The sequence below is a fragment of the Amphibalanus amphitrite genome, unplaced genomic scaffold, assembly GCF_019059575.1.
Source record: "Amphibalanus amphitrite isolate SeventyFive unplaced genomic scaffold, NRLGWU_Aamphi_draft 000053F_arrow, whole genome shotgun sequence".
Taxonomy (NCBI): domain Eukaryota; kingdom Metazoa; phylum Arthropoda; class Thecostraca; order Balanomorpha; family Balanidae; genus Amphibalanus; species Amphibalanus amphitrite.
In genome coordinates this window covers 1,014,894-1,042,722 of record NW_024881549.1, presented here as the reverse complement: position 1 = coordinate 1,042,722, position 27,829 = coordinate 1,014,894, and the positions used below count along the sequence as shown (strand labels likewise).

Sequence of the window (27,829 nt, the reverse complement as noted above, 5' to 3'; positions counted from 1 at the left end):
CGCTCACTCACCAGTGACGTCGAAAATGCCCTCGCGCTTTGCCAGCGTGTGGTGGCAGATCTGGTACTTGAACTCAACGCTGTCGAACGTGTTGAAGGTGTTGCCCTTGAGCGTGCAGTACTGCGGCAGCAGCGGCGCCGGCGTCGTGGTGGTGGTGGTGGTGGTGGCCGTGGTCTCGTCACACTCGTCGCCCTCGTCGTCGGGACACTGTTTGACGCCGTCGCACCACTTCTCCTCCTCCAGACAGGTGCGGCTCGTCAGACAGATGCGGGTGCCTGAGAGCAGGGGAGGTGACGCACACGTGAGGGCACGCACATGTAGCCCGGTGAGTCCGGTTGAGTTCCCGAAAACGGAGAGGGACAACGGTTAGGCAAACCATCTCAGCACAGAAAAGGGTTAAATTACAACTAAATTTTCATCAAACTTGGCGAGTGCATGCGACCTCTTACTAGCGATAAGTTAATTTATCAAAGGAAGTCAGACAGCACACCCTTCAACACGGTACCCTCCGGCCTCCCTACCATCGGGGCAAGGATTGCACTGGCAGTCGCAGCTCTCGGACAGCTGGGAGACCAGGTTCCCGCCGCACAGCGGACAGTCCTTGCGGTCGCAGGTGCGCTCGCCTCCCAGCCCACAGACGCACTCCTGGCAGTTGGAGAGGTCGAACAGCGAGCCCACCTCGTACCTGAGACAGAACGCAAAAGTTAACCCGATAGTTAGGCGGCGGTGGGTACCCGTGTAAAGCCCACTCGCTCTTTGAGTGAACACCAGATGTAGCAGTTTTGCACGTAGCCTATCCTCTTTCTGGCAGGACGGTCAAGGAATGTCTTACCACGGACGCAATTAGGCTTGGAAATACAGCATATCACGCACGGAATTATGCATAACTATATAATGTGCGCAGTGCATTGGTGATTAAATGACAATAAAAATGAACGATTGAACGAAAGAATGATCCAACGAATAACGTAATATCAGCTATCTGCTATATTAGACCGATGACAAGGACGCTGCTCATGAGTGACCCCTCCCCCGATGCTGCGCCACTGTCCACTCACGCCCGTCCGTTGTAGAAGCATGGACAGAGCGCTGTGCCGGCGATACAGCCGGTACCGTTCCAGTACCGCTCGGGGCCGCACTCCTCGCAGCCCTCGTGAGCCGTGGCCGGCACGCCGGGACACAGCTGACACGGTACGTCCGGCGCCTCCGTGGTCGTCGTGGTCGTCACAACAGCTGCGCAATGGTAAGGATACGTTTCAACTCAGTAGTACCTACAGCTAACTGGAATTGAAGATAATTAAGACCGAGGAAAATGAAAAATATTCAGACTTTCTGCAATGCTTGATCATGTAGAAATGCTAGCAAACCTCCAGAAAGATATACATTAACCGTTTAGTGTTTATCTGATAGCACATTAAACACGTTTCATTTTGTTGTTTAAACCCCTCAATTCGACGCACAGATCAACTTACGGTACGGATGGCAGCAGTCGGTACTTGCGGTACGGGTGGTAGCAGCCAGTACTTACGATACGGGTGGTAGCAGTCTATACTTACGGTACGGGTGGTAGCAGCCGAGCACCTCGACCGTGGCGCCGATGCCGTCCTCTGGCCACGTCTCCGGCGCGATCTCCACGAACCGGGCGTGTAGGGGCTGCTCGAACACATTCTGCATCGGAGACAGCGCCGTCCTCTGCGAATCGAACACAGCCGGTCAGCCAGCTGCCGAGCGGCGTGTTCCAATGCTCGTCGGTCAACATAAAATCTACATCTATATGGAGGCTTGCTTACTCGATCTAACTCGGCCCAGTATATCCTTTCCTCACCTCGGAGTGTCCCGGGAACACTTTGACGCGTCCGCTCTTGTTGTACACCCAGATCCAGTTGACACCGTCTTGTGAGTAGCGCACGCGGTACGAGCCGATGGAGCGCGTCTCGTCGGGCTCGAACTGGCCCGGGTAGCCGGGCACCGGCTGGCCCTTGACCAACACTCCCGTGGTGATCAGGCCGTCTATCGTGCGCTCGTCGGTCAGGTCCACCTGCGAGGAAAGGGTAGCAAGGTAAGCGTGACACATGACTGAATGATCCCCTATATCGCCATACTCGTAGATAGGATATGCATGTATTGGCAATGAAGCCTCACATCCTACGAACGGAATCAGGCAATTCATGCAGTGATATGAGACGAATGTAATTTTGTTTCTGATGCTGCTGCTGCTGCTGCTGATAATGATGACACATGCCCAGTGTCATGATATAGATGTCCTCGCTCACCCGGATGTACTGTTTGTTGTTGGATTGTTTGGGGATCCAGCCGGCGCCTCCAGGCCTCACAGCAGACGCGCCGTGCTCTGGGGACAGTTCCGACGACACCTGCGCAAAAAAAAAAAAAAATGGTGACGTGAGTTCACACTTGCAAATATCGGCTTGCATAGCCAAAGATGGTCCGTTACATTATGGTGCCCCATTCTTCTGTTAACGTTTTACTCTGCTGTTTGCATTCGCTAAGTTTCCTCTACCTGTAACATTTTGTTGATGGGAGTTTCACGACGAGTCATCACATCTCGGAAATCCACTCCTCTGATCCGACACTGACCGTGATGAGTGAGTCATCCAGCAGGCCGTTCTCGAGTCCCATCTCCTCGAGGCAGCGCGGCGGCGGCGTGGGCGTGGTGGAAATCTCGGTGGGCGTGGCCTCGCTGCAGCCGAATATCTCCAATTTCAGGGTGATGCGCGTCGTCCAGTCGGTCGGGTGGATACGAACGTATCGGCCCTCGAATGGCACAGGGAGGATGATCCTGCCCGGCGCACTGCTCAGCGGCTCCACAGCACGGAGAGACTGCCGAACAAAACAAAACGACCGTGCTCACCAGCCCAGCGACCGACCGTATCACACACATAACATGTCCAAAACGTAACACGCTATTTCATTGTTAGTACAGCTGGGTTTTCCTAGATCATCGCTCACCGCTCGCTGTCCCATCTGGTTGACGGCGTAGCTGTAGATGGTTCCGTCGTCACTGTAGAGCACCTCGAACTCTGTGACGGTAGAGGCGATGGCCTTGTTTCCCATCACCGTGACGGCGTACACGGGCTGGACGGCGCCCAGGTCTACCTGGAGGTACTGGTTTTGGTCGTTGTTGCTGGGCGTCCACGAGCGCACCTCTGCAAACAAACAACAAATAAACGGTAACTCCTGAGCAGTGACATGCGCAAGATAAACGGCAGACTGTTCCCTGTTTCAATGAAGACATTCCATCATCATCGACGCATGCATAACTTAAATTGTCAGTCAGTGCTGCGCTGTGTTCAATGTTTACCGCTAGCTCTGAGTTCCACTCGTCTTTCCCATACCGAGCTGTGGCCAGTGGTTTCATCACTCACTGTCGTCGGCCGATCCCTTGATTTTGACGTATTTGGCCGCCATGGCCGGTCCCACGACACTGGAGGCGGAGAAACTCGAGTCTGGCAGCGGGTCGTCGCCGTACAACAGCGAGATGAACCTGGAAACGGGGCCAATCTGTGATAACGCCTTCATTGTCGCCCAAATTACAGCTCAATATGTATGGCGTTCCTAGCCATTACATAAAACACGCTGCGCCAATTACGCAAAAGAATCCTCACAGACGCAGCTGCAGGCCCATGGTAACGAGCACAGATACACACAGATGCAGATACAGTAGCACGCACTATTGCCCATTCCGTTTCGTCGTCCGCGGGCCGCCGGCACACTCACTGTTGCTCGTCGCAGTGCGGCGGCGGCTCCACAGTGGTGACGATAACGGTGGGAGTAGGTGTCGGAGTCGGAGTCTCCGTGGTTTCGCTGCAGCCGAACACCTCCAGTTTGAGGGCGATGCGTGTCTGCCACGTTTTGGGCACCACGCGGACGTAGCGAGCCGTCACCGGCGTGGGCAGAATGACCGGCTGGGGATCCGTCAGCGCGCTGATCGACTTCAGACCCTGTGCAACAGTGTGAGACGCGAATCAGCGACGAAAAAATAAGCAATTATTGCAAACATGCACGTTGTACACTCAGTAATGTTCATGCCAATGCTAACTATATCGGTATTTGGTTTTGCAGGATAACAACACAGAGCGCTACCTGAATGTATAATTAATTCATCCCGCGTATATCGGAGAGAGAGAGAGAGAGAGAGAGAGAGAGAGAGAGAGAGAGGGAGAGAGAGAGAGAGGGAGAGAGAGAGAGAGAGAGAGAGAGAGAGAGAGAGAGAGAAACAAAAGAGGGCGAGAGCGAGTGGAAGAGTCGTTCACCTGCGGCAGTCCTCGTTGGTTGGTGAGCGGCTGGAAGTCCTCGCCGTCGTCGCTGATCCAAAGCTCGAATTTGACGACGGCCGCCTTCAGCGCCGGGTTGCCGACCACCTTGACGGCGTAGACGGGCTCTGGTGAGCCCAGGTCGACCTGCAGATACTGTCGCTGGTTGTCCTCGGCCGGCATCCACGAGCGGCGCGCTGACCGACCAGATAGAGAGCCGTCAGCCGTCAGTACGGTAAGTTCAGAGTTCGATGTGGCCTAAACTTAACATCCTAATAAGGAACTTACGTAACGAATATTGTCAGCACTCATTAATTCGAAAATCTCGCTCTGCGCTGGGAATTAAGTATTTGGAAGGTCCATGTCAGCAAATCACCAATGCAGTCGTATTGGGCACCGAAAACGATAAATGCCACAATAAAGACACCATGAACTGTGGTTCTCCCGATGTCTGACGAAAGTGGGCTAGTTGGCAGTGAAGTGAAAGTGTAAACTTCCTTCTGCATAATGAGAAGGTCGTGTTTGGTAGAAGAGCTGGACAATGAGTAGTGAAGAGACCGTTATCCCAATCACCCACCGTCCTGGAACTGGCCCAGGATCTTGGAGAAGGCCGGCGCCGCCTCTGGAGAGGCTGAACTCGACGCTGTGAAACTGGAGTCGGACAGCGGCTCCTCTCCGTACACCAGCGGAATGAACCTGCCGGAAAGGTGGGTGACACGCTCCGTCACATTCGTGCGGTGAACGGCAGACACTGCAGTGGGCCTGACAGAGTGAAAGCTGGACAATTTTCGACCGTGTCGCATTCGAAAATCGTCCTACAACGGTCAGAGCCATTAAGCCTTATGTTAACCTGACTGTGCGCGAAAAAAACGCATCTACTAGTATTTCGGATGTGGTTGTAATGTAAATAGAGTAAAAGCTGATCATTTATAGACTGTAGCCGCACTTTGGCTCTGTTAATCCTAACCAATGCTTACGCGAAACGTCAATCACAATACCAAACCATACCATGACTTAAAATTGGCGAATTGCTCCAAGCTATAACGGACAAAAACTTACCGTTTCACATCACAATCCTCGGGAGGTACGATGGTCGGGTAGGTTGGCGTCGTGGCCTCTGAAAACACGAGTGCGAATTAATAAATGCTGTCAAATAGCCGGAGAAAGTCAGGTATCATTACATTAACGACGTTAAATTATTTACGATTTCTATGCGTATTAGAAATGTGAGCTGGGCGAGAGCTGTTCGATACGGACCTACCACGGTCCACGGATCTATCTACCACCGACTGGTCGGCGATGTGACCTGTATGTGACCATACCATACAGGTCGGGTGGTATGGTCACATACCTACCACCCGACTGGTCGGCGATGTGACCTGTATGTGACCATACCATACAGGTCGGGTGGTAGGGTCGACGATGTGACCTGTATGTGACCATACCATACAGGTCGGGTGGTATGTCCGTGGAATCACACAAGCTATGCTTTGTGGGCAACCGCCAACCGGGGCCCGGAACTCATTCTTATTCCTCCCACCATTCAAATTAAAGGCATTAAAGCGAAAATACATTTAACTACAAACTTAGGATATTTGAAAATTATAGTAAATCGTAGCTAAGTCTTTCGGAACCATTAGAAGACACTATGATGCAAAGTAAAGCACTTTCATTTATGCGTCCACCCCTACACCAGTAAAGGCAAAACGAACCGGTCGGAGTAGGCGTCGTCTCGGGCGCTGGCGTAGTAATAGACGGGTCCACTGTAACGACACAAATGAAACGGATCAGTCCATCGTTTATGTGTGTAACATTCAAGTCAAACAGCTTTGAATAACGAAAAACCGGTGTTTTTCTCACACAGCACAAAGTCAGCACTCAGCAGTCTACCCCAGAATACCCTAGTGATGCACGACTCGCAGCGTTTTCAGCGGCAGTGCTAGTGTTGTGCCCCGACCCACCTCCACAGGAGCAGTAGTAGCGGATGCGGTAGTTGTGACAGCGCCCGTCCGGCTGCGCCTTGTTGTTGCACGCCAGGCCGCTGTTTATGTTGCACGTGACACCGACGTCGGGCGTGGTGTCGTACGGCGCGCCCGTGTCGGCCACCTGGCACTCGATCTCCTTCAGGTAACCCTGCAGACGACACCAGGTCAGGGCGCGTCCTGCACACCCGGTAACGCGTGCCATAAATTAGGGTCGCATTATATTTCGAATTTCAGATTTTTCTCGGGGTGTTGCCATTTCAAATCCAACATGTGTCTGACTGCCAGATCATGGCCTTACGTTTATCCGTAGTTGTCCAATAGACAGCGTCATCCCCATCCCACTGAGGCCACCAAAGAAGCACAGCGGTGATTCAAAGACTCACCTCGTCGCAGAAGCTCTCCCACCAGGGCAGCATCTCGGCCTCGTAGTCACCGACCGTCGGGTTGGTGCTGTCGATCCAATCGCCCCAGAGGTCGCAGTCTGCCGTCGCACAGACACAGAGTCAGCGCAGAGTCACACGAACACAGCGCACACCACTGTTGTGTAAGGTATCGATGCCGTTGGGTCTATGGTGCGTTGGTCCTGTACAATGTATTACTTTGGTTCTCCTGGGTTTGCTGGGTGATGGGATACTAAGTTCCAGCCGTTCTTATGTACTCACTAGGCGGAGGTGACGGGACGGTTCCACCAGTTTCATAATGCATTGTATTGTACTCACTGGGCGGAGGCGTCAGTGTGGTTCCCTGGGATGTGTTTATAGTGCGGTAGCGTCGGTGTGGTTTCCTGGGTTCCGTGTTACTTACTGGGCGGCGGTGTCGGAGTGGTTCCACTGGGTTCCATTTGCTATATATTACTCACTGGGCGGTGGTGACGGGGTGGCTCCCCTGGGTTCCGTTGGTTCTGTAGTACTCACTTGGCGGCGGCGCCGGTGTGGTTATCCAGGGTTCCGTTGGTTCTGTATTACTCACTTGGCGGCGGCGCCGGTGTGGTTATCCAGGGTTCCGTTGGTTCTATAGTACTCACTTGGCGGCGGCGCCGGTGTGGTCGGCTGACAGCCGCTGGAGTCGTACACCACCGAGTTATCGACGCACTGCATCTGAGTGCAGCCGTCCTCTGCCGTCTGCACCTGGCCCGGCTGTCAGCGACATCAGAACAGCGTCAGAGGTGATCCTAACGACCGTCAGTCCACCGACAGAAACGGTCCACACCGGTCAGCCCCAGACATCAGACACCATACGGTGACTGGATCATCAAAAACGGTGCAACACTAGCGTGCCCTCTAGGCCGGCGACTTGAATGGAAACATCACCACATAGCCTACCTGAGCCCTCTGACGGTCCCGTCGCTGGACAGCTAAGGCTTCTTTTAAATCTAACATCATGACGAAAAAGTTCTAGGATGGGTAATATCTAATGGCCACTACTAACATCGGGGCTGTTAAAAGCCCCCAAAACTCTAGAGCTAAGTCAAAGAAACATCGAGTAGAACATATAAGACCAGGGTCATCAGGCAAAGTAGTACAGGTGGGTCTGGTGATGGGGGACGGACGTTGAGTGTATACTGACGCCGAGCGGTTTTCCGTTGGGCAGCCGGCAGTTGCACTCGGAGGTGCGCACGCAGCGCTCGTCGTCCATCCAGACGTAGCCGGCCGGGCAGCCGCGGTAGCCGAGCCCGGCCAGCCGGCAGCCCGGCTTACAGGCGTCCTTCACCTGAGGAGCAGTCGGCGGACACATTCAGCGAGAGCACGTGCCTGCATCACATACATCACGCCTGACGCAAATTATCTGCAGGCGAGCGATAAAAAAGTTGAGAGTCGATAGAATATAACATTATTCAAATATCACCAGACGATGTAAGTTTAGATATTCGATTTCACATTGAGCAATATTGGTAAAAAGGTTAGCACATGCTACGTTCCATTCATTTCGTAGATAAACAGCTGCCATTACCCCAAGGTCCAAGCACCGGATAAGTTAAAATACTACGGAGCGAAATTATTTACACGGGGTGACCGTTCTTATAAACCCGACCTTTCCCAGCACAGTTTTCGATGAAGAGTCGCAATAACACGTGAACCGCATTCAACATCTTGGACACATCACATTTACAACGAGTCTAGCTCCTTCACCTTGCAGAATCCTTGTGCCTCGAGGAAGCCTTCGAAGTAGTGGCAGAGCTGGTCGCAGCGGATCTTGCAGTCATCGTACACCTCGTTTGGTGGGCAAACCACTGTCAGAGAAAAGGACGGACAATCAGCAGTCTGCGAGTTACACAGGTGCCTTGAGCCGGGATAGACACTAGGTAGTAGGTACCAAAGGATACGCCTTTAGAGACGCAACGTATTACATTTCAGGCACTAGCGGGAAGTACGGGGACCCGCAGTTGCTACTGTACAGCGACCCTGAGTAATTTGTCCCAGCACCCTCACAGGGAACAACGATAAGCTGTCAGAGGGCACGCACAGAAAACCTCAGCTGCTCTTGTACAGTCGACATCAATGTTATCGGTTGTTACTGGACAGGACAGACGGCTAGAGTTGGGGTTCGTGTACAGTAGCAACTGCGGGTCCCCGTACCCGCCGTCAACTACTGGCTGCACTAACCCGGGGGAGCGGCGGCGCACTCTTCGCGCAGCGCCCGAACGTTAGCCACGGAGTCGCACGTCATCGTCTTGGGGTTGTACATCATGTGCTTGCCGCAAGACTGCATGATCTGCAACAAGACATCCGAAAATGACGCTGTTATTTCTGATCCATGCCAAATTTAGGTTGCACAATTACGTAGCCGCTTTTACGGGGCATTATATTTTTATGTTAAGTTTTGAATACAGTGACCTAAAGTCATGTCGACCTTTTTCATTCCGACATTCCGAATGTTATCTCTCTGTTCCTATCCCTCCGTATCCTTTATCTACCCGATTTCCTGTCTCCCAGTCTTTGTACCTCTGTCAGCTCGCCGGTGGCTACCCGGATACACTGGAAGTAGGCGTGGCAGTCGGTTGGGTGGGCGCGCACAGGGTGAATCTCGTCACAGTGTTCACCCGGCGGCGGTGTGCTGCTGATGGAGCGTCCGTGGTCCTCGTCGCACTCTGGCCGCACGGCGATCACCTCCGCTGGCCAGTCGCAGGTGCCGGTGCCCGGGTGGAACATCAGGTCCGAGCTGCAGCTCATCTCCACCTGCGGACGGAGAGGGCGTGATACCAACCGCAGAGCGACAGCAAAGGGTTCGGGGGCACAGCCGCGACGGAAAAGTGATGAACACAGATGTTCTGTAGAAACCCGTTACATGCATTCGAAGCATGTTGGCTGGATGCTGTCAAAACAGCTGCCACGAATTAGCACATAATAGCCTGCAGAAATCGGTGACCGTACGAGACTCGCGTGACTCGGTCCCACCATCGACCGACCTGTTTTCCGTTGGCGCCGCACTGCAGGAACTTGTGGCAGTCACTCAGGTGCGGGGACATGGCGCCCACTGGCGAGCACTTCTCGTCGGCCACCGGGGGCACCACTGACGGCGGCTTCACGTGGTCGCAGTTACAGAAGAACCGCACCTCGAAATCCGGACAATCTGAAACAGGACCCGCTTGTTACAGAGAATAACTGGGCATATAAATATCATGAAAACTGAATAGCACAGTAATATATGTGCCAAAACTGTTCAATAAAAGTTGAATTTTCGAGTTGAGTGTTTAGTGTATGGCTCGTTGTCTAATCATAAGCATTTGCGCTGCCGCAGTGTATCCTCAAAGCAATAGCTAAACACGTTTCAAGCATCTTTTCAGACGGCTTAGGAACAATATGTAGGCTTGCAAAAGCAAACAGGAAACAAAACATGCAAGCAGAACACACCACCCACACACCACAACACCTAGTGCACAGTAGACAGTAGGGAGCTGACAGTAGGTCAGTTATCTTACATCCGAGGGCGTCTGAGCACACCAGGCCGGCGTTGAGGTTGCAGATAGCGCCGGTGCCCGTGTTCTCCACGTCCTGTTTTCCCAGCCTGGTGCGGCACTCAATCGCAGTAATGAAGCGGTCCTCGCAGAACGAGTGTGACTCTCGCAGCTGTCGCGCATCCTCAGTGTCCGTCTGTGGGAAACGTACTCGTTATACGTGCATTTGTGGCATGCGGATCAGCTAGTGCATTGAGTTTGCTACATACAAGCATCCATGTTGAACTAAAAAATGTTGCAACCACACACGGCGCAGACAAATCAACGAATACGGTTAGACACGCCAAACAACATCTAGTCTCAGGATGGTGATAACTGATAAGTGACCAAAGGACTGAAACTGTCAGCTACATGCATTACAAAACATTCTGTTACACACAAACATTACCAAATAAGCATGCTATAAGGCTCTACCACCAGCCGCGTGTCCTAGGCGAGTATCCACGTACCCAGTCACCGGCGCTGGGCGTGTGGCCGCTCATCCACTCAGTCCAGCCGTCGGCACACTCGCTGGGTGGCCGGGTCGGCGCCGGCGTGGTGCTCACGGGAGGAGGCTCTTCCGTTGCCTGGATAGCTGCACAAACAAACAAGTGGTTAGGATGTTAGGTTACAGTCGGGGCACTGTTTGGTGTATTTGCTAAGGTATGTGTCCCAACTACAGGCCGGGAGTGACACGGGATAAACAATTACAATAATCATCTCCCGGTGCAACCACAGGGAAGAGGAATTACACGAAATCACTAGTCACAGATAGTCAGCGAGCCAGCGCTATAAATCACGAACGATCATCGGACGTTAGAGTGACACAGACTGATCACTTATCACAGCTACCAATTGTCACAAGACCCTCGCCTTTGAGCACCCATCCAGGGGGCATGCTACTCGTCCCATAACTCACAGCAGTCGCAGAGGACCTGCAGCTCGTAGTCCTGACAGACAAAGTCCGAGTCGCAGACTAGTCCCTCAGAGACGGAGCAGCGCACCCGCTCGCCCGTCTCGACCGGTAGCAGGTGGGTGCCGGCGGTGCGACACCGCACGTCCGTCACCTGGTTATCCGCGCAGAATCCGACGCCCGAGCTGACGTCGTACGCTCTCTGAGGGCACAAATATGGTCACTTTTTATGCGCCCGGAGGCTGAGTGTCCGCTGACCGTTCAATAGTCATCTGTCGTCGTGGTTTGTGGGCTGGAGGAGTGCCTGCGACTGCTTAGGATGTGACAGAGTACTCCTTTGCACTCAAAGTCACCAAAACTAACTAACGTCCTACAGCTATCCCCCCTGATCAATTCGTCGAGAAGCTGACCATCAACGACCATTGGTGATTGATCACTCGCCAATGGTGATCAATCAACTAGTAGCCAGTGGTAATGACCACCGTCAGGCTGCGATCATTGGTAGTTGACCACCGACCACTGAACCGTCGCCCACTAACCCTGATGACGCCACAGGCGAGTCGCGGCCCGGCGTTGCCGGTGAGCTCGGTGCCGGAGCCGGGCGCACCCCGACCCAAGTCGTCCTCTCCTGCGTGCACCACCAGTGCCAGGCCCAGCACGCTCTGGTCGCCGAACAGGCTGCCGGGCAGGAGACGCATAGCCGTTACAGCGCCGAGCCGAGTGACGCAGCATGGTGACAACACTCGACTCTTGTCCGTAAAATGTCAATACATATAATAATATCGACCAGCACCAAACGATAAGTCAATGAAATGTTTCGGTCTGTCACTTTTTCCGAACATTTGTAAATGGTCACTTTATCTTCGAAGATACTGAAGGCCATAAAATAGCATCCTTCATTTAAAGGTCACCGAGCTTGATATATTCAATCGCGCTAACAATGAAAAAGCATGCCAAAGCGACATGCGTCGTTTTTTCTTTCCAGTGACCGACCGTCTTACCCGATTTTCCCGGGCGGTAAGCTGATTCTGACTTGTGCGCGGCCGAAGCTGTCGGCCACAATGTTGCCCAGGTCGCCGATGTGCCGGGCGGCCGAGTCGGGACTGCCATGCGGCAGGCCGAGCGGGTTGAAGTGGCCGCCGGCGGCGCGGCACTGGTCGGCTGTGCTGCCCGTCTCGTGGATGTGGAAGCCGTGACTGCCCGGAGTCAGACCCTCCACCTCACCTGTCACCGGGACGAGCAGATTGCGGGTCAAAAGCCGGCGTGAGCAGATGGCAAACGGACGAGCACACTGTCTGGGAGCTTCACTGATTGTGGATAGCTTGTTTGTTTGTTTGTTTTGTTGGGTTAGGCCCTTTCGGTCCAATTAGACCATTTCAGAGCCGGAAGGATGATAGGAATTAGGGGGAGACATTGGTCTGGGCAGGCATCCTAGTGAGTCACCGGGGCTGAGCCCATCCCGAAGGACAGGCCGACCAGCCCCAAGGTACTCACTGCACCCGGCTACGGGGTGCGCTCCCTCGGGAGCAGCGGTGCCGCTCTAAGGGAGCAGCCCGCATGAGATAAAGTTGCCTGTCCAGCCCGGAGGGGGGTTGCGGCGTGAAGGAGAATGATTTCCGTATCCTGAGGATAGAAGCATGGAACGGTGGATAGCTTGAGTAAGCCAATATTTATCGATAAACTTCGTCAAAGCCGGTCAGCTGGTATACGAAGTACGATGCTGGTATACGTTTGCTCGTAACTCAGGTTCAGTCAAATCTCTTTTTTTTCAGAAAAGAGCACTTTCCATTGTTCTTACATCAAAATTCTAACAAAAATAATACTTTGTCGAAACTAAGCCAGAAAATACCGTAATGGCCGTTTATCGCTGACACGAAAGAGAACATTCCCAAAAAGCTTAATCCATGTTCTTCCAGTTTTTATGAGGAACTGGTATTGTTACCTGCGATCTGCAGCGGTTGGTCGGCCGACTTCTGGACGAAGGTGATGTTACCGCTCACACTACTGCTCGAGCCCGGCACAAGGATCACCAGAGCCTGCAGAGCGTCAGCCTTGTCCACCTGAAACGGCGCAAGGGACCGAAGGATGTTGAACCGGGTATAGTTCAATGTCGACTGCCGTATTTCAGCGGCGCATTTCAAAGCAGACTCAAACAAAGTCTGGCATATTCAAATTAAAACATTTGTCAAGACTTTAAGCACAGTCGATGTTAGAAGTTTTTGTTAGAAGTTTAGAAGATGTTAGAAGTTTAGATGTTAGAAATTTAGAAAGATTTGATTGCCCGGCAATTTTTCGTCACAGCAGATGGAATATGACAAGACGCTCCGCCAGAATTAGCCGACTGTTCTCGGGCTTAAATTTTGGCGAGTGTGCCTCCCTCAGACCATCTGGTTCTCACCGGCTCGATGAAGGTGGGGATGCGCTCCACGTCTCTCGGCCGGGTGTAGGCCATCGGCTTGTTGCGGTTCACCCAGGTACTCCATCCCTCCCGGCACGTGCCCAGCTTGGTCGGAGACGGCGCCGCCTGCAAAACAGAAACACGGTCAGCTCTGCCCAGAATGCTTTGAGATACTAAATATGCTTCAAATAATAAAATTCATTTACCTCGGCGTGATCAACCTATCTACTATCAGCATCAGAGCACTCTGATTCTGATCAGAGCGGTATCGGATCACTTGATCAGACCGCAGCTCGGGGCTATGGCTACAAATAAGTGATGAGAATACCAGCCTGCCAGCGTTAAGTAAGCAAGACAAGATCATTTTATTCATAAAGTGCGGTGCCGTCTCGTCGGCCCCATTACCGGCGGTTCCTCGGTCGGCGGAGGCTCCGAAGTCACCACCACGGGACACGGGCTGCCGCGGCACTTCTGCTGGCCTCGGGTGCAGTAACTGAAACACGAGCACAACAGAGCAATGACGACACTGTGATCTCAACGACTTCAGCGAACATGCATGGATACCACCTAGTTACGTATCATACGTGCACAACTTGTGTATTTATCATTTATACGTTCAATAGGCTATTCAAGCTTGTTGACACACTGTCCGCATTTTTCTGCCACAATCTCCTTCCCCTGGCCCTCTCACTATCTCACCAGACGTGGCAGTCGTCCCGGGTGATGACGTCACCCTCGTAGAGCTGACGCCCGCCAATCACCGCGCACTTGGTCTTGCAGTCGTTTTCCTTGACACAGGAGTCGAGCGTGCCGTTATGGTACACCTGACCCGGCGGGCACGGCTTCGGCTGGCAGCCTGTTCGCACACACAGACAGCGGGAGACTCGTCAGTAATAGTTCTGGTGCGATAACAGCACGCGAAAGCAGAACGCCTCAGCCAGCTGAAAGTAGGAACGTGGTTGGCATTAGTCCCCTGATTTTGCATTATGTTTGGCAGAATGTACAGTACACATAAAAATACTGCTTAACCACTTGATAGACTATTACATGCAGTGAGCCGCTGGCCATGAAGCGTTGAATGTAGACGTTAGACGTGTCGCATTACTCACAATAGTTCAACAGAACATAGCCACCCCAGCGAAGTGGGTGTGTACTTACCTTCAACGCAGGTGTCGTCGGCGCACATGCCGGTGATGTCCTCGTAGATGTAGCGGTTCTCGCACGTCTTGGGCGGGCAGGCGCTGACGCACGGACTATACTGGGAGCACTCGGTGTCGCACTGCATCGCTGTGGGTCGGAGGAGACAGACGGTAAGGACAAGGTGCACCAGCCCAGCAAACGACACCCGCCGAGCGGCAGGTCGTCCGCAATGTTGGTACTGTGATGAATGGCAAACGTCTCGTGAATAATTTGAAGCACACCATTTTCTTATAAATAATTTACGAAATAAACGCGAAAAACGCAGCCTTCACTGCCCGCAAAATGTTAAGCATAATCAGCAGATATTTGTGCATTGTCAATTGAGCCGGTCATTGTCCGTCCTCTAAAGTGACGGTCCGAGATCAGCTCCCACTTACGGCAGAGGTCGTTGGAGCGCCAGCGGACGTGCACGCCCTTCCGGCTGCACGCCTGGCCGTAGGCGGCCACGGCCGTGCAGAGGCACTCGCAGTCGCCGCCGCCCGTGCAGGCGCACGTGTCCTGCACGCAGCGCTCGAAGAACGGCTCCACGTCCAGCTCGGTGTGGCAGTCACCAAAGACGGCCGACTTGAGCGCGGCACAGCGGCGCACCGCGAACAGTCGCCGCTCCGGGTGCAGCTTACACGAGTCCTGGCGAGGGGGATCGAACGTTACTGTGCTTCCTTTTCCAAGGAAAGATAGGCGGCTTTGTAGTTGGTTAGTCTCAGCACTAGGCTACTTGGTTGGGTAGCAAGCCTCAGTTTATACTGTTTGGCGTACCATAAACTGTGAGCTGTGTGATCGGACATTACGGTTGAGTTTATATTGATCAGTGCGCGACACACTAGAGCAGAATATGCAGTTCGTGCTGTAGCAGCACTGTGTAATACGTAAGTACCACTATGGGCTGCGTGGTCGGACAGTAGGGCTGCAGTTTATGTTACTCAGTACGTACCACTATGGGCTGCGTGGTCGGACAGTAGGGCTGCAGCTTGTACTGCTCGGCGAACTGCACTGCCGTGTTCTCCAGAAGTCCGGACGGACCGCGGAAGTCATTGCCGGGGTTCCCGTCAAAGTTGCCGCAAAGGCCTTGCATCTGAAAATGAGATGGGCTTAATCACATATCCCAGAAGGTTTTCAGTTGTGCACTGCATAACAAAGTAAAATGTGTGTGTACTTCAGCCAATGACCTGTCAGTCCCACCCCCGAATTTTATATTTGTGTGCCCGTAATGAGGCACGTTTCCTCAACATCAACCAAAATTCTTTAATAACGAATAAACGAAACGAGGTGACAATCGCACCCCTCCCCCGGCCCTAACACACGATATGTTTTAGGACGGGAGCGGAATTCGATCTGTTGACCTTACCTTGCCCTTCCACTGGGATGATAGTCGGATGTAAATCCTGGTGCCGTAGTCCCATTGAACCACCAGACCCAGGTTCGGTGCCTCCACGAAGGCGAACGCCCCCGCTTGGCGAACCGACAGGCTAAAACAGGCCGGCGGGGTCAGTGAGGCATTCGCACTTAGCATACACCCGAGTGCATACAATCGGTACATAGCAGATGGCTCAAATGAATCATGCGAAGAACAAGAAAAAATGTAAAAACGGATGAAAATTCGGTTTCCGCCAGTTTCAACAGCACTACGATGTCTGTGAACACCAATCAGCACGCTCGTTGGTCGGGTTAAACATAATTATTTACCGAGTGAGTTCAAAGGCGGTGGGGAGTGGCTTGTCGGCCTCCAGAGCGATCTCCTCCTGGGTGGTGCCGTGTCCGACACGGACCAGCACCGCCTTCGGACAGGTACTGCCGGCTCCACAGGGAACGTTCTGGGGACGCAGAACACCCTGTCACAGCCTGAAACGGGCATGTGTCGCCGGCTCCACAGGGGAAGTTCTGGGGACGCAGAGCACCCTGTCACAGCCTGAAACGGGCAGATGCTGCCGGCTCCACAGGGGAAGTTCTGGGGACGCAGAACACCCTGACACAGCCTGAAACGGGCAAGTACTGCCGGCGCCACAAGGAACGTTCTACGGAAACACAGCACACGAGTATTGTCACAATCAGAGCGAGACCTGGAGCTGCCGGCTTCACATGGCACGTTCTACACTCTACAGAAATAGAACATTCAGTCACAACTTGAACCAGACCTGCAGCCAGCCCCACACGATACATCCTACGAACACTTAGCACGAACACGAAAACAGCGGGAAGTCAGTTAATGTCCAGCACATCGTTGCGACTCGCACAGGCGGAGCAGTGCTCACCAGTCCCTGCCGACGCCGCCCGGTTACTCACCGTGACGACGACCTCGAACTGGTCCTTGCTGGTCTCTTTGCCCCTGGCCAGCAGGTACTGGCAGTCGCCCTCGATGTCGTAGATCCGGCCGTCAAAGGTCTCGTAGTGTGAGTTGCCCCAGGCGGTGCAGACGCCGTCACAGGCCTGCTCCTCGCAGGTCCACATACCGCTCTCGCACGTGCTGGCCGGTCAGAAAAGGTCGTGTCAGTGTCTCGTGGTTGGTTCAGATGAGCAACCAGACAGCAACATTGGGGCATTGTGTAGGCCCACAGTGAACTCACGCCACAAGCAATAAGTCTGAAAATAAGCCACTCTTCTCCAACATAAATTCAGTGCTGAACAGTGAACAGGTAACAATTTATCGTTTTCATTACGCAATGGAAACAAAAGAGCGGTGTTTTTGTTACCTATTTCTGCATCTCTCCTAAAATCCCACTAGTATCTAGAGTGGGTGACTTGTTACCAAGCTTGGCGAATTGTCCTCGTGGCTCCTACTAGTAGAAACCACTGTGACTGGGAGGGTTACCAGACCACCTACCCGGAGGGTTACCGGATCACTCACCATGACCTGCACTCGGTGCCGAAGGTGGAGCCGTGCGCGTACGCCCTGCCGCCGTGGTGGCACGGACACTGGTCGGCGGTGACGCACTGGCCCGAGCTGGCGTCCAGCACGTAGCCGTCGGCGCACACACAGCCCGACTCACACACCTGGTACAGCGACTTGGAAGTCTCGGCGCGCGAGCTGTGCCGACTCTGTGGACAGGGCGGCGACGGCGGGGTAACGACAGTGCTGCGGCCTGACTTACATGGTACTAGCTGGCATGTCATTGTCAATCCGATCATGTGCCCCTTCTTCCATTTGCCGTAACCACGTTCAATTGGTTGGGCCTATGATCGGCCAAATTTCCCTAGTCATCCACCATTAGGCTTAAGTTCACCTGTGGTGTAAAACAATACGCAGCGGCTTTAAAACTACGTATGCGACACTTCCAACCCGCCCTTAAACCCCGAGCAGTGGACTTAAACAGCAGCTGAATCACGCGTTGTAATGACGAACTGCACTGCCAATGTGAACTAACCTTGCAGGTGACGGGATGGTCCGGCAGACAGTCCACATACAGCATGTGCGCCGTGGCGTTACACTTGCCAGAGTTGTCCGTCAGCTTCTCAGTTTTGGAGAGCTCGCATTGCCAGCGAGCGTTGACGCACTCGCTGTCAAAAGCACGACAGGGACAAGTGAATATTTGAAGAAAGATAAATGAATTGTTTTCACAAATATTGGCATTTCTTTTCACTTTGTGATGCAGAATTCGGAATAATCATCAAATAGCAATCCTGCCTTATCATCAGCAGTTCGATGATACCGAGTGCCGGTCGGGAGACTAGGACCGGTACAGCGGGGTTGGGGCGACATCAGAACACACCACTGTCACTCCTGACCGGTACCGCGGGGTAGGGGTGACATCAGAACTCACCACTGCTGCAGCGAGGCGCCGGCGCCCTGGTAGCGCCGGTGGCCCGGCCGGTACTCCTTGTTCTGGTACACGCACGGACAGCTGCTGATGGGAGCGCAACGGCCGTCGGCGTCCAGCGCCTGGTCCTTGGGACACTGGCAGCCGTCCACGCAGCGGCGCTCACACTCGCTGGCCGTGGCCAGGTCGAAACAGGTGTGGCCGCACGAGTCGCCGCATACCTGATACTCCTGGCCGAACGGACAACCCTTCCCTGCCGGACCGGCACCAGAGCGCGCGGTGAGGACCCACTCGGAAACCACAGCCGTTTGGTGAAAATGACACAGCTAGGGCCGTGCTAGTACCGTCGTCTCCTATCCGTAGGCCATGTATTGAATTAGGGTACTGGTATCATCGGCCCGCCACTGGGTATGTGTCACAGAGAAGGGAGGGGAGGGAGATACTTACCGCAGAGGCCAACCTCAGCCCGCCATGATGGAGGTGTGTGTGTTGGGAGGAATGAGGGAGATACTTACCGCACAGGCCGACCTCGGCTCGCCACAGGAGTTCCACGCCGCGCGCGGCACACGCGTCCGCGTAGTCTGCCAGGTGGACACAGTAGCAGTCGGCCAGCTCGGCCCGGCAGCTGCACAGATCGTACTCGCAGTTCTTGACGTACGGCGCCGGGTCGACCACAGAGTGACACTCTGTGAACAGCCGAGGGGGTTATTCCTATAAAAAAGACTAGACAAAGGAGAACATTGGAATGACCATGGATAAATGAAACACAAGTCCAAACATAGAGCTTCTCGGTGCGTTAGAAACATTGACAGATCTACTCGTATACAAGACCATAAGATACATTTCACAGTTGCTCCGTCATCTTTGCATTCATCCTCAGTGAATCCTTGGTTCGAACCGCATAAACCTCTTGCGTTGCACCTACTTTGGAAGACGGGCAGCGAGATGAGGTTGTCGCAGTAGCGCGACGCCTCGCCGTATTTTTCTGAGTAGACCTCACACGGGTGGCCGTGGGGCTCCGTCTTATCGTCACAGGTCTCATCCACCTTCCACTTGGACGCAAACGCAATCGGACTCTGCAACAGAAAGGTTTGTTATTTGATGGATGCTGCCGACTCGCTTCCGGCATGCTGCTGAAGCAGTTAATAATGTCGACTTCTTTCATTTCTATAGTCCTGTATTTCTAAGAATTTTCATTCTTTTCAAATCATTCACTTCATCTTCTTTCGTCAGGATCAATCCTCGCGCCTCTGTCTCGCATGGAATCGACTGTGGACGTACCATTTCGATGTCTCCCTCTGGCGTCTCGAAATCGTCTCGCTGGTTGCCGTTGTTGTTGCCACACAGGCCGCGGATGTTGTCACCGAGCTGGGCCGGCGCGTGGACGATGGCACGCGTCTCCCCGTCCCACCAAACCTCCAAGCCGTTCGGCAGCGTCACTGGAGGGTAGCAGTGGGTCAGTGTCATTCAGGGTAGCATATACAGTGTCACTGGGGGTAGAGAAACTATGAGGTGACAATTAGACCTCGGCACTGGAAGGAATTGTGCCATATACCAGTGACATTCTGTCACTTGAGCAGGCAGCTCATTAAATTTCAAGGTGTGCCAGAGAAGCTGCTTTACGGACTATTGACAAACGGTTAAGCTGACCCCGCCTGACCCCAGAATGGGAGAAAAAGATTGGATGTGTCTTCTGTGCATGAGCCCCCCGGTGTATTGCGTTCTGTGTGTAATGCAGAGGATGACGACTTATCTAACGTCCAACTCACCTGAGATATACAGCGATGAGGCGTACTTGATGTAGACGCCGTCCACCCACCACGGTATCATGGGCGGCGTCTCTCCGTTGATGAGCACCTGCAGGTTCTGCTTTAGGTCGACGGTGACGCCCTCGTACTCGAGCCGTACCGACTTGGTGCAGGACGGCTCGCCGGGCAGCGTCGAGGGGTGGTAGTTGAGTTTCTGCCGGCAGACGCAGTTCCCGATGTCTCACACCGGGCGACAAATCATTGAGACTAAATAAACATCACACATGCCTTGGTATACGTAGGGTGAATGAAAAGTTTTGAGCCTAACATAGTTACAGGTGACGCAGATTAATGAAACTTTGGTCACACATTTTGCCACTATTGATATGAATGGACACAAAATTGTGAAGTCCTAGCACTTTTTTCCTCACTTTTATAGCGCCTTGAATCATGCTATTTTGGGTAAGTGTTCGCGGTGTCAATGACGTCATTATTTTTTGTGAAGCGTCATCCAGTCAGTTTTTTTCTTTAAGTTTAGACAGAAATAGACACCCTAAGGATGCCAATGCTGTTTAAAAGATTAAATTTGGGATACTTTGGAAGGCTCAGTAATTGATTGTTTACATTGCAACCAGTGAAAAATACCCTGATTTATTGTCCTGGTGAAACACGACCAATTTTGTCAGGATTGCCCTTCTGATCTTCCTGATTTTCTAACAAAGGTGTATCAGTGGTTCATCCTAGTAATGCCCAATTACAGTAAGACCCTTTGAAAAAAGTACACTTACAAGACATCTCATTTATTTTCCGAATTACGGAACACTTTCCTCCATGTTGTGACTCTGACATTTAATTTTTCAGATTAGAGTAGAGACGTTCTTTCACTGACTCCACTGTTCTTCCCATGCTGGATTGAAGTGAAACACCCACAGTTAATTATCGGTAGCGAAAAGTGACTTTGAATTCTCAGAATCTGCTTCAACTAGCTCCAAATGTCATTACACATCTCTCGTCGTGCTCTGCAGCAGAAAGCCGAGAGGCCCAATGAGCAGAGACCTTTCTCATGTCATGCCAATTGGTAAGAATGTCGCCAGCTTGCTCCTGGGAGATGTCCATTCTTACCGCCATCTGATGAGGTCACAGTCTTTGATCCAGCATCCACACCCCTAGAGCAGGGTCAATGTTTTCGGATTTTGTCACATTCTACGGCGTTTTTGATATTTGTTCATTTTGGACGCTGTTCCTGCCCTGCTTGAAATTAGCAGCTCAAACCTTAACAGTGACATATGATGGGCCACAACCAATAAGTTTAATTTCAGGTCCTTTTTAATTTCAGATGAAGGCATGGCTTTGAAATCGCAATACTTTATAAAAGTTCAGCTCTCGATTTTCTCCCTTTTCACCGAACGCGTAATCTTCTTCACTTTAATGGGCTCTAAAAACGAAACGAAAAGGACTAGTACTTCAAAACTTGGTGTACACACCTAAAAATAGTTGCAAAATGTGTGACCAAATTTTCATTAATCTGCGTCACCTGTAACTATGTTAGGCTCAAAACTTTTCATTCACCCCACGTAGATCTATCCAAGGTCAGTCCTCTCGCCGGACCGTTTGTACGGCTTTGGGCGCCGTTTCTGCTCACCTCTGAGATGGCTCCCGAGCATGGGACGTTCTCTGCCTGGATGCTGAACCGGTCCGACTGCACCAGGTAGTAGCTGCATTTGCCCTGAAGACAGGCGAGAGATACCAATGTCAATGACGGTCAACGAGTGTTTGCTGTTGTTGTAAACAAAAATAAAGAAGCACGAACCCTTAAAAATGTACATTATAAGATAATCGTGCAATATACTCAGATGCCGATCAGCTCCGCTCACAACTTTCGCGTAACCACAACCCAATGCCCTAAGAAGGGCCATCACGAAGACAAGGTACAACATTTACCAAGCCAAGTAACGCCCGTAGCTCACTGAAATAATTCTATCTGATTTAACGCATTTTATTAATAATTAATGGCGTCATTCACCCACACCACTATCGCCTTACCTGGAAGTCGTAGCGGAGTCCGTCGAAGGTGAGGTAGTGCGGGTCGCCGGCTACCACGCACTGGGACGGACAGGCCAGCTCGGTACAGCTCCACTCGCCAGATGTGCAGACACTGTCCGGGAAAAACACAACGGTTAGCTCCGGCATCGGTCTAACGCAGTCACTCAGTCCAATCACTGCTCTTTTCACCAGCATGAATTTTCCAACTATCAAAGGTGAACATAGGGTAATGGATCACCTATGGCTGCTGCATCTTATGACTTCATCGCATCAAAGCATCACGTGATAGGAGAGAAGTGAAGCTATAAATGCCTTATAAAACCGATTGTCAATGCATGAGGTCGATACAGACAAAATCGAGTCCGACTAGTGCAGAATAGAATGTTCGGTACTTACTACTTTTTTTACATATGTATGGTAAACTTGAATGAGAACATCAATTCTACGGCAGTGAAAGCCACATAAAATTTAGGACGCAATTTCATGCACTTTCTGGGGTTGTAGAGTACAATATGTGCATAAGGCTACACCACTGTATGTCGGCCGTGATAGATTACCAAGTGTTGCAGTCCTGCTGGACGGTATCGCCGGCCTGGTATCGGACGCCGTTGTGGCGGCAGGAGCACTGTTCAGCCGGCACGCACTGGTCGCCGTCCATCAGCAGACCCTCCGGGCAGGCGCAGCCCTCCTCACAGAGCCACGAGTCGGAGACGGAGGCGCCGCACCGGCCGGCCGCCGGCACACCGCACGCGCTGAATATCTGACCGGCCGGACAGGGCAGCGCTGCCGGACACACCCGGGAGGTCAGTCAGCGGGACAGGGCAGCGCTGCCGGACACACCCGGGAGGTCGGTCAGCGGGACAGGGCGGCCAGACACAGCGACAGAACTGGTAACTGCTGCGCGTGGGTGGACGAAACACGTGTATGCGTGTGGGTCTGTGATATTCACCATATGTCAGCCTCCGAAGATTGACGAAAGGATAGCAAACAGAGCTAAGCTTAGTTTGTATATTCAACGAAGGGAACATCGGCAATAAAAAAGCATGCTCAGGTTTGCATACACATGCCTATAAATAAACGAGATGGCACGTGCCTTGGCCGTTTGGTTGCATGCACACCGATTACACCGAATGCGAACACGGCTCGACCTTGACCTCGAATGGGTCGGAAGTGAGCTATGACCAAAACGCAAAAGGATATCACTAATGAGTAAGTTATTTTAATATCATCACAATTTCGATAAGAGTATGTAACTTCAGCGGAGAACGCCGTCTTAGGTACCACATCCGGATGGTCAATGGTCATGGAACGTCATGATCAGTCGCGCATCAAAGTTTATCTTCCTTAAGGCTCTCAGTGAACTTGTCGTATCATCTGTTTTGCCTATGAAATCATATAATTGTGCTATGCAAGGGTCGACAAAGCTTATAAAAAGTAGAATAATGTAACTAAGGAAATCCACCATTCACCGACAATGCGTGGATATCACTACATCCTCTCGCTAAGAACGTTCAGCGCAGTACGTTTTTAGATAAAAGCGCAGGACACCAATACTGCATTCAGTATTCAAAAAGGGGAAAGCAATATGATTTAGTCATCCTGCGGTATCAAACACTTTGAATGGCATCTCAAATATCTCAAGGCTTCTGATAGGGGCTAGCAAGAAGGAAGCCAGCTCGAAATCATTGGGGCTGGTAAAACATCACCAGTCCATACCACCGCATTCCAATGACTAATCATCATCGAAGAGGCATGAACCAGGATCTGATGTCAACATATGTTTGACTTACAATTAAATCGGAATGACAATATTTACCAGCGGGATTTGCGATTTAGGGCCGCAAACGATCCAAGGAATGTACCAAAAGCTAATTAATTCGCGCGCCTGGCGAAACATGACCCGAAAATTGGACTAATTAGAGACGATAGTCGGTCCATATTGGTGCCGGTTCTGGGAACGGTGAGGGTACGGCGGCTCGGTTATCTGCCGGTATTTACGGCTGGCGCGGCTACTGGCGACTGGTGACGGCGCGCTCAGAGGCCAGCTGCCCGACTGCAGATCGGCGGACACACTCGCCAGCCCACCGCGGCCCGGCCTGTTTTGACCGGCGCCGTTCAAAGGGGGCCGCCGCCGCCAGAGCACGGCGTCCCGTCCGGGACACGCCGGGCCCGGGGCAGGCGCGACCCTCGGACCGAAGTAAAAAATACTTTCACGCCAGACATTACCACAGCATTTGAATTTGCGCAGTGTCAATGGTCTGATAAAGGCGCAAGCTTGGGCGCAGACCTCTTGGCCAAAAATCATGACAACCGATATTCAGTGATATTAAAGCCGTTAAAAATCGCCATGGTACTTACTAGTGTTCGAGTTAGTCTGTTAATTAGTCCAGTGCCTTATTTACTGATTAATTTTTGTTTGGATACTTTAAGTGCTGTCTTGTATGTATGACGGGTCATGACGGGTAGCCACGTCAGTTAGTTGGGTACTCACGACAGAACTCCTCCGACCTCCAGCTGAGCTGGCGTGACGTCACGCGCTCGCACTCGGCGGCAAAAGCGGCCACCGTGGAGCAGATGGCTGCGCTCGCGCCGCCCGTCGAGTAGCCTCCCGGGGCCGAGCTCGCCTGGGACAGGCTGTGACAGTACTCGGCCATACAGGCCCGCAGGAAGTACTCCACGCCCACATTCTGGGGAAAGACACGACAGTGACATTGTCAGCATTGCTATCCACCTATACCGAAATGCGACCGACGGAAAACAAATTAATGGAGACTCGCCCCTACTCTTAGTCCTGAGCTGCCCTCGTCTGTGCCAATTACTGTGGATGAGTTCTTACCTCCTGGCACGGCAGAAACACATCGGCGAGCTGCAGCGCCTGGGAGCAGGCTGCGCGCGCCTGACGCTCGGCGGCGCCGCTGCACGTGAGATCCAGGGAGACGGGGCCGGCGGGACACAGCTCTGCGAACAACGGCAAAACAAAGCGTGAGTATTGAGCATATGTAGGCTTTAAATGAACATTTCTTAGTAATTTCGGTGTGAGATTTATATAAAAGACGGAGGAAAACTCAACATATAGATGTTAAACGGCAAACAGATTTGACCATGACCAACTATATAAATGCCATCCTAAATGGCATAATAACTCAGAAAAATGTATGTTTCTCTTAGTCAAAGTCTGTCGACCTTTTTTACCTTCCTCAGTCGTAATGTAGGTACCTATATGCTTCGTCAAAAAAAACTCGTTGAAAAAAGCAAAATACCCTGCTTTAGGTACAGTTTATCGATATAGTTTCATCATTTTAAAGTGGAAGAGACCACATAAAGCACTAACAAAAAGATTAAAATAACCTTTTTATCCACTAACCGAGGTTGGAGTAGTAGTCCAGCGTGCCGCGCAGACCGTCCGACAGTATGTCGTTGAAGCTGTTGCCGTCCAGGTTGCCACACAGACCTTGCACAGTGGACCACAGAGACGACTCGGCATGCAGCACTATCATATCCTGGGGCAGCAGGGACACAGCACACAATATAGTCAGAGGCAGGCAAAACAATCATACACTGGGGCACCAGAGACACAGCACACGATATAGTCAGAGGCAGGCAAAACGATAATATCCTGGGGCAGCAGCAACACAGCACACACACTCAGAGATAACGTATGGACTGTTTGTTCTGGATTTTCTTCGATGAAACCGATTATATTGAATGAGGGAAAACGTGGTGAGCAAGGTGCTAAGTACAGCCTTTGCGAATGACATTATGATGGCCTTGCATCCTTTAATCATTTTTTTTTGGGGGGGGGGAATATACGCACATACATACTTCTCTTATCTTTCTTATGAACCCATATCTGTTGCTTCGGCCTCTGTCTCTTGTTAGGTATACGTTCAGCGTCTTTGAGCCCGTTCAGCCCGTTCGGCTACACCCGCGTTACTTACCCGTGAATAGCGCGTGCTGAGCCCGCTGGTCGGTACTCAGCACGAGTAAAGCGCGGTGAGTCGTCTTCTTACCTTTGAGTAGCGCACGGTGAGCCCGATGCTGCTGGCGCGCACGATGACCGTTTTGCCGCTCTCCTTTTCCAGCACCAGCCCGTCCACCTCGGAGGGCACCGTGACGGCAGTCGGCTGGCCCGAGTACAGGCCCTGCTCCTGTAAAACGCGCAGAAAAAAGTGAAATGACGCACGACAGTCCTGATTGTTGACAATGAAATCAGAACACTCTCTGGACAATTGACATGACCAAGGAGAACGAGTTGAAAGCAGTATCTTACACACAATGGAACAGGCAAGCAAAACTAAAGAAGCAGAGTACAAGTATCAGGACCGACAGGTGACCGTGACTGTGTCGTGTTCCGTACTGACATTACGACTCTGACAGTGTTCCGTACTAACAGTACGACTCGGACAGTGTTCCGTACTAACAGTACGACTCGGACAGTGTTCTGGACTGACATTACGACTAGGACAGTGTTCCGCACTGACAGTACGACTCGGACAGTGTTCCGTACTGACCGCGGTGACGGTGACGCTGCCGTCATCACCAGCCGCCAGCAGCAGCACGGTACGGTCCACGGTGAGTCGCAGGTTCCAGCCGCAGTCGGGACGCTGGCAGCCGCGCACCACCGACACACGAAACAGGGACGTCACCGCGTCACGCACGGCCGTGAAGTCGCAACCGCCAGTGAAACTGCAGACAGAGAAATGTCGCTAAATGGAGAAGAAGAAAATTACACAGACGACTTGGCAAACTCGCCAATCCAGATGATGTCTCGGATAATGCACGGAACCTGAATAAAAAGAGCATTATGTGACCCATTGCACTTGTGCCTTCTTACCTGTATACTTGACCGTCAAACGTCTTCACGTGCTTTCCGGACCAGAGAGCGCATTCCCTCGGCTCAGGGTCCGTCTCCCGGGTTGGAAAAGTCGCCGTGGTTGGCGGAATCACCTCGTATTCTGAAAAAAGATATCGCTAATTTATGTAAAGGAATCTAACAGCGCGTCTGCCTTGGGTATATTTAAAAGTTCAATTGCCGGCGAAAGTAGCACGAAAATATCAGCAAGTGGAAGCCACGGATGAATGACATGCATATTGTGTAATGCACAGGTCAACACAGCTATGAACTATCCATCTGATAATGTTCCCACTCCATCCGACCCAAACACTGACGATGAGCTCTCACCTCCCTGACACTGCGGGATCGGCAGCGGGCTGTACTGGCCCGTGCTGTAGTCACACTGGTAGATGGCCGCCGGCGGGGAGCTGAACTCGAGTCCCTCTGGACAGGACAGCTGGCACCCGAACTGGTCGCCGCGCCCAGAGCAGTTGTACGCGCCGTTAAAGTTGAGCTGCGTCTTCGGGTTGCAGTTCTCCACGGCTGGACCGAATAATAATACACGGTCAAGAGGAAGGACGGAACTACAAAAACGATTAACAATTAGTGAACGCGTTTCCGTTGTCAATGCCTGCTGCTAGTAAACCTCCAGATTGTCACTGATAACTTATGTAACTCAATAAACAAGAGCTGCAAGAAAAGAATCATCCAGTAGCCAATTTCCGTAGCTACTGCGTAGTTAACATTTTAT

General features: G+C 52.2%; 1 protein-coding gene across 1 annotated transcript in view; it reads right to left on the bottom strand.

Moving 5' to 3' along the window:
• The window catches only part of LOC122378012 (hemocytin-like), a 51,210-nt gene that overhangs the window by 15,687 nt on the left and 7,694 nt on the right, over positions 1–27,829 (bottom strand). The window contains exons 6-59 of the mRNA XM_043358720.1: positions 27,427–27,621; positions 27,079–27,199; positions 26,756–26,930; positions 26,255–26,392; positions 25,609–25,744; positions 25,081–25,202; positions 24,736–24,931; positions 22,802–23,027; positions 22,245–22,356; positions 21,844–21,927; positions 20,223–20,415; positions 19,735–19,892; positions 19,379–19,529; positions 18,969–19,139; positions 18,457–18,706; positions 18,061–18,193; positions 17,544–17,734; positions 16,982–17,162; positions 16,385–16,512; positions 16,047–16,167; positions 15,633–15,773; positions 15,079–15,328; positions 14,660–14,788; positions 14,201–14,357; positions 13,907–13,994; positions 13,502–13,627; positions 13,046–13,163; positions 12,105–12,327; positions 11,643–11,781; positions 11,110–11,305; positions 10,661–10,785; positions 10,176–10,347; positions 9,663–9,826; positions 9,199–9,432; positions 8,860–8,968; positions 8,386–8,486; positions 7,823–7,966; positions 7,281–7,392; positions 6,640–6,737; positions 6,233–6,404; positions 5,984–6,034; positions 5,331–5,388; positions 4,849–4,967; positions 4,272–4,468; positions 3,736–3,959; positions 3,384–3,502; positions 2,968–3,164; positions 2,596–2,838; positions 2,274–2,372; positions 1,826–2,038; positions 1,557–1,692; positions 1,059–1,233; positions 522–685; positions 12–275 (exon numbers count right to left, since the gene is read on the bottom strand). Of these exons, the coding sequence (XP_043214655.1) occupies positions 12–275; positions 522–685; positions 1,059–1,233; positions 1,557–1,692; positions 1,826–2,038; positions 2,274–2,372; positions 2,596–2,838; positions 2,968–3,164; positions 3,384–3,502; positions 3,736–3,959; positions 4,272–4,468; positions 4,849–4,967; positions 5,331–5,388; positions 5,984–6,034; positions 6,233–6,404; positions 6,640–6,737; positions 7,281–7,392; positions 7,823–7,966; positions 8,386–8,486; positions 8,860–8,968; positions 9,199–9,432; positions 9,663–9,826; positions 10,176–10,347; positions 10,661–10,785; positions 11,110–11,305; positions 11,643–11,781; positions 12,105–12,327; positions 13,046–13,163; positions 13,502–13,627; positions 13,907–13,994; positions 14,201–14,357; positions 14,660–14,788; positions 15,079–15,328; positions 15,633–15,773; positions 16,047–16,167; positions 16,385–16,512; positions 16,982–17,162; positions 17,544–17,734; positions 18,061–18,193; positions 18,457–18,706; positions 18,969–19,139; positions 19,379–19,529; positions 19,735–19,892; positions 20,223–20,415; positions 21,844–21,927; positions 22,245–22,356; positions 22,802–23,027; positions 24,736–24,931; positions 25,081–25,202; positions 25,609–25,744; positions 26,255–26,392; positions 26,756–26,930; positions 27,079–27,199; positions 27,427–27,621 (8,439 nt within the window). The remainder of the gene's footprint in view (positions 1–11; positions 276–521; positions 686–1,058; positions 1,234–1,556; positions 1,693–1,825; positions 2,039–2,273; positions 2,373–2,595; positions 2,839–2,967; positions 3,165–3,383; positions 3,503–3,735; positions 3,960–4,271; positions 4,469–4,848; positions 4,968–5,330; positions 5,389–5,983; positions 6,035–6,232; positions 6,405–6,639; positions 6,738–7,280; positions 7,393–7,822; positions 7,967–8,385; positions 8,487–8,859; positions 8,969–9,198; positions 9,433–9,662; positions 9,827–10,175; positions 10,348–10,660; positions 10,786–11,109; positions 11,306–11,642; positions 11,782–12,104; positions 12,328–13,045; positions 13,164–13,501; positions 13,628–13,906; positions 13,995–14,200; positions 14,358–14,659; positions 14,789–15,078; positions 15,329–15,632; positions 15,774–16,046; positions 16,168–16,384; positions 16,513–16,981; positions 17,163–17,543; positions 17,735–18,060; positions 18,194–18,456; positions 18,707–18,968; positions 19,140–19,378; positions 19,530–19,734; positions 19,893–20,222; positions 20,416–21,843; positions 21,928–22,244; positions 22,357–22,801; positions 23,028–24,735; positions 24,932–25,080; positions 25,203–25,608; positions 25,745–26,254; positions 26,393–26,755; positions 26,931–27,078; positions 27,200–27,426; positions 27,622–27,829) is intronic.